We start from the raw sequence: 7,550 nt of genomic DNA, 5'->3' as shown, positions 1-7,550 counted from the left end.
GGTGAAATTTTGTGGGTTTCTAAAGAAAATTCCAATGCATTCCTAATGCGTTATTTATTCCCAGTTTTTTGGGAATAACTTTGGGAAAAATTGGAATTTTAAAACCAAAAGTCATAGCACTATTCTAGCTGTAGAGGAGTGGCTCGGAGCTGAGCACCCGTGGCACTAATTAACACTTTGATCCACGACGAGGTTGACTGAAACCTGATGGTCGGGTCTCTGTAGACTGGTGATGGTGGTCGAATGAATAAAGACTGTGGCGGTGGAGGAACGTGACATGGAGCCAGAGGATGACGTCCAGCTCAGATCCTGGATCAGCAGGAACCTCTCTGCTGTTTCCTCGTATCAATCATGTAGCTTTAAATCTAATTGATAATGAGTCTGACTGATTTCTGTCTCTTGTAAAGGCACTAACTGAGCAGAGAATCTGGTAAGTTAAAATACCCTTAAAATAAAAACAGTTGCACAAAACACCTTAAGTTTCATCCTTAAGGTGTCCTTAAAATGTTCCCTTAAGTATTCACGGTTTTCTCCTGATCTTAGTCTTATACTTAAGGAATCACTTAAAGTCAGTTAAACCGTTGCACAAAAGACCTTAGAGATCAAACTAAGGGGAAAAAACTTGTTGTGATGCTAAACGCTATCACAAGTGCTAATGCCAGCAAACAACTGGTCTCCATGGAAACAGTAGAAATTTATTGCTGTAAAATCTCTATCACTGCTGTAAATGCCTTAACTTTTTTCCTTAATAAGGAAACTAAGTTATTCTGTGCAACAGCCTGAAGTAACTCCTTCAGCTGAGGAAAAATTAAACCTTAAGTGTCAAGTGTAGAAAACTTAAGGGGTTTTGTGCGAGCGGCTCCTGATGTTCCTGATCAGACCAGGATCCACCTATGTGAGGTCATACTCTCCACTCATATGAGGAGCTGTGATTGGCTGATGAACCTGTACAAGGAACTCTAGCACCACCTACAGGAGAACGTTACATCAGAGCTTCACTATAGGTCCGGTTCTGTCATAGTCTCCTAGGGATCATCAGCTGCTTCACACCTTTAAATCATATTTAATAAACAGTCAGTCACCTGTCACGGCACACCTGTCTTATTGTGAGCTGCTGTGTGCGCTAACAGGCCACTTGTGGAGGCCTTTAGGTTTATGAGGTTTGAGACTCTGTGTCTGATGACGGGTCTGTGGTGCCCCCCACTGGACCAGACCCCTCCCATCACAGCGGCTCTGTCTGAGCGCTGGCGCTGAGGAGGAACCTTCCTCGGAGCGTGTTTGAGTTTAGCAGCTAGCTCAGGGAACTGCTGGGTGTACAGACGCTCAGTGTATTGCAGCTCTGGGGTGATCAGTCTCTGACACTGGGTCCTGGTCTGGGGGTCTAAGTCTGGGTTCAGATTGTAGCCCTGAATGACAGCTGCTCCATATTGGAACGGCTTCAGCCCAGCGTCTTTAATCTGGGAGGGGTCGACTGCTCCGCCATCTTTCAGGCAGGTGTTTGCAAGTTTGAGCTGCAGCTCTCTCAGCTGAGACACCTCCCTCTTCATCTGCTCTCGACCAACCAGACTGTCCACCTTGTGCCAGAAGGTGGCGTTGAAGTGCAGGTAGATCCTCCAGTCCAGAGCGTTCCATCTCCGGATCTTCTCTGGAGTGTCTGCTGACAGCTGATGACGAGTTCTCTCACTGCGACTGTTGAGCTTGAAGGAAACCATGTCTTCCAGGGACCAGCAGAGGGCGTGTCTGAGCAGGACCATGGACTCGTCAAAGTACTCTGAGATCAGAACGAGGTGGAAGTCCCGCTCGATGGCAGCCACGGCTCTGCTGGCTCTCTCCTCCAGGTCGTCGGCGTCAGCTGCCGCGTTGTTGTCGAAGCCGAAGTCAAAGGCCAAGATGTTGTGAGCGTAGTGGTTGTTGGTCACAGAGGAGTTGTAGGTCCTCCAGCTGTTGTCCAGGAAGTCGTCCAGGCTGCGAGTCTTGTGGAAGGCTGGGATGCTCTTGTAGTAAATAAAGATGGACTCCATCATGGACACAGGATGTCTCAGGATGGAGAAGTAGAAGGTGTCGTCCGGCATCACTTTGACCACCTGGACACAGGAGGACATTTAATTTATTAATCTTAGAGACAGATTCTTCTTCACTGCCACTGAGTTACATTCAACAAATCAACTTTATTTTATATCAGAGATATAAAGAGATATAAATTCAACATGTCCATTTAAGACTCCACTAACTGGGTCCACGAAGGCACCGAGCAGTGTCATGTGACCTCACACTGATACCAGACTGTATGTGGGGACGTATATAAACCTGACAGACAGGCTCAATGAGGTCCAGTCAGTTATGTGATCAGATTCCTTCTGGATCCCGACTGTTCTGTTTTTAATTTAGTTGATTAATGAATTATAAATTAAACAACAGAATGATGTTGAAGGTGATCACTGAGACAACACGTCCAACGGGGCCCAAGTGTTACCATGGAAACTGAAGGGCCATAAGAACGTGTCGTTAGGTCCTCCACTGATCCATGCCTCGGCCCAAACTGTGGTCCACATGTTGTAGGTGGACCAGTCTGGACCTGGTGTGGGTCTTCACATGGACCCAGATGCAGCGTGTTGGGACACAGGGAGCTGATGGACAGACTCCGTAAACACTGTGTTGACTGGACTCAAGTGAAAGTCCAAGTTTTATTCATTTTATATTTTATTTACACTGTTACCTGCTGAATACGTTTAAGAATGTTTCAGTCTGTTAATAACTGTGTTGATTCACTTGAGTTAACACATGTAATGAAGTAATTATGACACTGTGTAGTTCAGTTGTCCTTCCTGGAGGATAACTGTTGCTATGCTCCTTGGGAGTTTTATTCCTCCGTGTTGGTGACAGTCAGTCAGAGCGGCAGCCATTTTGTTTACAGGTCTGTCTCATTCTCATGGACACGATATCTCAGTGACACCTTGAACAAACATTCACCTGGACTCAAGGACGAGCTGATTAGATTTTGGTGGCTAAAGGTCAAAGGTCAGTGTGATCTCAGAAAACACCTTTTAGCCGTTACTCAAGACTTTACACAGATGGTTCATATTTGACTCTTATAAACAGGATGTGACCGGAAACTAGAGCGGAGGAGGAGGAGACTCTAGTTTGTGCTGCTCTGATGAACAAAGTCAAGTCATGTTGTGGTTCTTTTATCAGGTGACCTGTCACCTGCTGGAGGTGACAGGAAAGCTAAGACTGACCAACCACTGAACCCAGCTGCTGTAACTACACACAGAGAATGATCAGTATCAGCTGTGAATCAGCTGATCTCACTCATAGATGATCGTATCAGTATCAGCGCCAAAAAAATGTGATTGTGGCGTTCCTACTGTGAACACATGAGGAGTCCACATGAGACCTGGTTTACAGCTCACCTCAGACTTCCTGAACCTCATGTGGTTGCACATGATGTTGAACTCCTTCACTCTCCTGCTGCTGACTCCCTCCACGAAGTGAGAGGCAAAGAAGAACGGGTAAAACAGCTGACTGTGTTTGTTCACTGGGAGGGCAAAGGTCAGGTTCCTGCTCTCTCCGTAGCGATACAGGACGTTTAAGATGGTGCTACTGGCTGTTTTGTGCGTCTTCAGGAAGACGATGTGAGACTTTGGGTGGCAGCTAATTTTAGTCCTGTCACTGGATGTGGTGGGACTGTGGACGAGTCTCTCTACTGGACCTGCAGTCAGATGGTTCCTGGTGCTGCGGAGGACCAGAGGACCTGGATCAAGCTGCTCCTCCAGCTGAGAACCTGCAGCAGGGTTCAGGATTTTATCCACATGGGTCAACAGAATATTATCTGATGGTTTTCTATGGCCCCCCTTCTGGTGATGAAGATCTGGTCTGTCTGTCTGTAGTGGTCTTGTGTTCTGCCAGTGTTCCCAGACCTTCTGCAGGGAAGGACTCGGCTGTTTGTTGACAGTGAATCTCAGATCTGGTAGTCCTGGTCCTGGTCCTGGTTCTGTCAGCTTGTCAGTCCTGGAAGAAACCGGATCACAGTCAGTGACTCACTCTCTGGATTCCTGAGATTTCTCACCATAAATAAATAATTAATCATTAAATGATATTCATATTTTCTGATGGTTTTTTTCCCCCACAATTGTGAGATTGTGTTTAAGTAGATTTACACTTCCTACAGGTGTACCAAGAGTTCCCAGGACGTGTTGGGATCATTCACCCTCAGTCCTCTGTGGTCTGAACTCTGATGATGTTACATGAATTAATGATGTCATCAGACTGTCAGCTGACATGTGTACGGATCGTTCTGTGAGTCATTACCTGGCTGAGCGGGTGACAAATGTCTGGAAGGCGACACAGACCAGGAGCAGGACGAGCAGCATCCAGAGAGAGTGACGCTTGCTGCACAGCCCCCTCCTGACACACCTGCAACACACGCATGCACGCAGAAGAAGAAGAATCAGTAAATAAATCTTGTCTGAACTGAGCCTAAAATATATTGGAGGTGGTTTTCACAGCAGCAGCAGATGGATGAGAAAACTCCCAGCAGCCTTTGCGTTCTCCTGGACTCAGAGTCTCTTCTAGTCTCACAGAAACTGCCTCAGTTAAACATTCAGTCATGGTTGATTCAGATTTAGTGAACTGAATATTTCAGCTGCTGTTTTTATAAGAAGAAGAATAACAAGCTTCATTTTACTTTAACCTCTCTACAACCGGATCTGAACCAGAGATTATTGATGAGAGATTATTGATGAGAGATGGTAACTACAGATGAGAGGTGATTGGTGATTGGTGAGAGTGGTCTGTGTGGTTACTGTCGTCCATTCTAACTCAACACAATCCCTCAGTCCTCCTCCTCATGTTCACAGATCACATTGTTGCTGTTTCCTCATCCTCAGTCTGACTGACACATTCCTCAGGAACTCATATAGTTTATGAATAGGGGCCCGCGCCCCCCCCCCCCCCCCCCCCCCGTTAAACACTGCGTTCACCAGACTTCAGCTCTGTCTGTCTGTGTGGAGGTTCAGGCTCCACTGCCAACACGAAGTCCTGTGGCTAAAACAAACACACACATTCTCACACACACACAAACACACCGAAGACACACACTCTCCACAGATCTCCTCTCTCAGGTTCTCAGTCCATGTGGTCCAGTTCTAAGGATCCTTCAGGATCTAGATTTAATTTGGTGCAGAAACACAGGAAGTGATGTGACCCTGAATCACCAAAATGAAAGTCCTGAAACACTGAGGTCAGTGTCTCCTCTCTGCTCCCACACTCTCTGTCTAACACATTTACTTGTGAGCTGTTTACTGTGAGCTGTCTCTATTATCAGCCTGGTTCTAATGAAGGACCTTACCTAAATAAAACCAACAGTATCCAGTTTGAACTGGTCTCAACATCAGCTGCTGCAGGAGAGAGTCACTGGAGTCAGTTCACATCTGCTGGTTCGTCTTGTTCTGGTGGTTTGATGTTTTAGCAGAGTCAGAGCTTTCTACAAACACAGACCTCAGACCACAGACCTCAGACCAGTCAGAGCCAGAAGACACACAGACCAGAGTAACCTCCGACTCGTGTTACATTTACATCGACTCTACAGACACTGAAACATCTCTCCACTCCAGCCATCACTCTCTGACTCTGTAGCAGAGACCCTCATCCACACCTTCATCACCACCCTTCTGGATTCCTGCAATGGAGCTCTGTTTGGGGTTTCCAGCAAAACCCTGGACAGGCTCCAGTATGTCCAGAACTCAGCTGCCAGGGTTCTTACCCACACCAAGCCCTGGCAGCACATCACCCCCACCATCATCCAACTTCACTGGCTCCCGGTCAAGGCCCACGTCCAGTACAAAATCCTCTCCCTCACCTACAAATCCCTCCATGGTCTCGCCCCCCAGTACCCGTCTGACCTCCTCCACCCCTATACCCCATCCCCGAACCCACGGTCCTCGGACACAGGTCTGCTCTCCACCATCCCACAAGAGATGCACACAGCCTGATCTCTGGACATCTACAAAACACTGCTGAAGACCCACCTGTTCACCAAGGCCTCTGACTTCTAGCTGCCTCACCTCTTACAATCTCCTACAATCATTGCCATACTCATTCTGTCTCTTCTTGTTTTCATTTATTCATCTTATATATTTACTTTTTGTCTTCTTACTCTGTACAGAGGCCTTGGGTACCTTGAAAGGTGCTATAAAAACCTAAGTTATTATTATTGTTATTATCATTATTATCATCACTGAGGATGGATTAAGGATGTGTAGTGACAGGACGTCTCTTTTACCCCCCCCCCCGTCTCTCTCTAAAAAATTAGTGTTGAACAATGCTTTTAACTTCAGAAGTCAAACTTGGGCATCAAACAGCAAGTCCCAGCCAGGTTCATCACTTTTTAGTGTTCCCTGGAAACACTTCCTGTTGCATGTGTTTTCTGAAGTTGCAGGAGAAGTGAATGAGATGTTTTATGGTGCATCACTGCTACTGAAACATGTGCACACCAAGTCCAGGTTCAGTTGAAATATTCAAAGCATGTGTGAAATCTACTTGCTGATTTTCATACTGTATGGAAATGACCCGAAGCTGCTGGCTGCCGCCCCTGAGGAGAAACATTAAGGGTTCACAGAAGTCCAGACTTAATAGAGGAGAGAAGCCACAGGTTTCCTCAGGCGACATCAACATCTGGAGCCCAGCCAGCTGCTGAAGCCCCCCCTCCTCCTCCCCCTCCTCCCCCTCCTCCCTCCTCCTCCTCACAAACAGTCATGAACTCTTCACCTCTGAGAGGAGTCATAGCTCCAGGTAGGACGCTCTGCCTCCAGAGGAATTTCAGGCATCTGTCTGCTGCCGGTGGTCTGAGCTCAGACACTCAGAGTCCAGGAGAAACAGAGGCAGAAGAACAGTCAGAGGAACAGACAGAGGAACAGACAGAGGAACAGACAGAGGAACAGACAGAGGAACAGTCAGAGGGACAGACAGAGGAACAGTCAGAGGAACAGTCAGAGGAACAGACAGAGGAACAGACAGAGGAACAGACAGAGGAACAGTCAGAGGAACAGACAGAGGAACAGTCAGAGGAACAGAGGAACAGACAGAGGAACAGTCAGAGGAACAGAGGAACAGTCAGAGGAACAGTCAGAGGAACAGAGGAACAGACAGAGGGACAGACAGAGGAACAGACAGAGGAACAGTCAGAGGAACAGTCAGAGGAACAGACAGAGGAACAGACAGAGGAACAGAGAAACAGACAGAGGAACAGTCAGAGGAACAGAGGAACAGTCAGAGGAACAGACAGAGGAACAGAGGAACAGACAGAGGGACAGACAGAGGAACAGACAGAGGAACAGTCAGAGGAACAGTCAGAGGAACAGACAGAGGAACAGACAGAGGAACAGTCAAAGGAACAGACAGAGGAACAGACAGAGGAACAGACAGAGGGACAGACAGAGGGACAGACAGAGGGACAGACAGAGGAACAGTCAGAGGAACAGACAGAGGAACAGACAGAGGGACAGACAGAGGAACAGACAGAGGAACAGACAGAGGAACAGTCAGAGGAACAG

At 47.3% G+C, this 7,550-nt stretch overlaps 1 protein-coding gene across 1 annotated transcript in view; it reads right to left on the bottom strand.

Moving 5' to 3' along the window:
* Nucleotides 1-1,085: 1,085 nt before the first annotated feature.
* The window catches only part of LOC111235150 (galactose-3-O-sulfotransferase 2-like), a 17,718-nt gene continuing 11,253 nt past the window's right edge, over nt 1,086-7,550 (bottom strand). Inside the window, exons 2-4 of the mRNA XM_022763486.1 lie at nt 4,309-4,413; nt 3,411-4,008; nt 1,086-2,084 (exon numbers count right to left, since the gene is read on the bottom strand). Of these exons, the coding sequence (XP_022619207.1) occupies nt 1,086-2,084; nt 3,411-4,008; nt 4,309-4,370 (1,659 nt within the window). The 5' untranslated portion in view covers nt 4,371-4,413. The remainder of the gene's footprint in view (nt 2,085-3,410; nt 4,009-4,308; nt 4,414-7,550) is intronic.

Source organism: Seriola dumerili, unplaced genomic scaffold (genome assembly GCF_002260705.1).
Source record: "Seriola dumerili isolate Sdu_G_001 unplaced genomic scaffold, Sdu_1.0 BDQW01000477.1, whole genome shotgun sequence".
NCBI classification, from domain to species: Eukaryota; Metazoa; Chordata; class Actinopteri; order Carangiformes; family Carangidae; genus Seriola; species Seriola dumerili.
The sequence above is the reverse complement of the archived record's forward strand: the minus strand, read 5'-3'. Positions and strand labels throughout refer to the sequence as shown.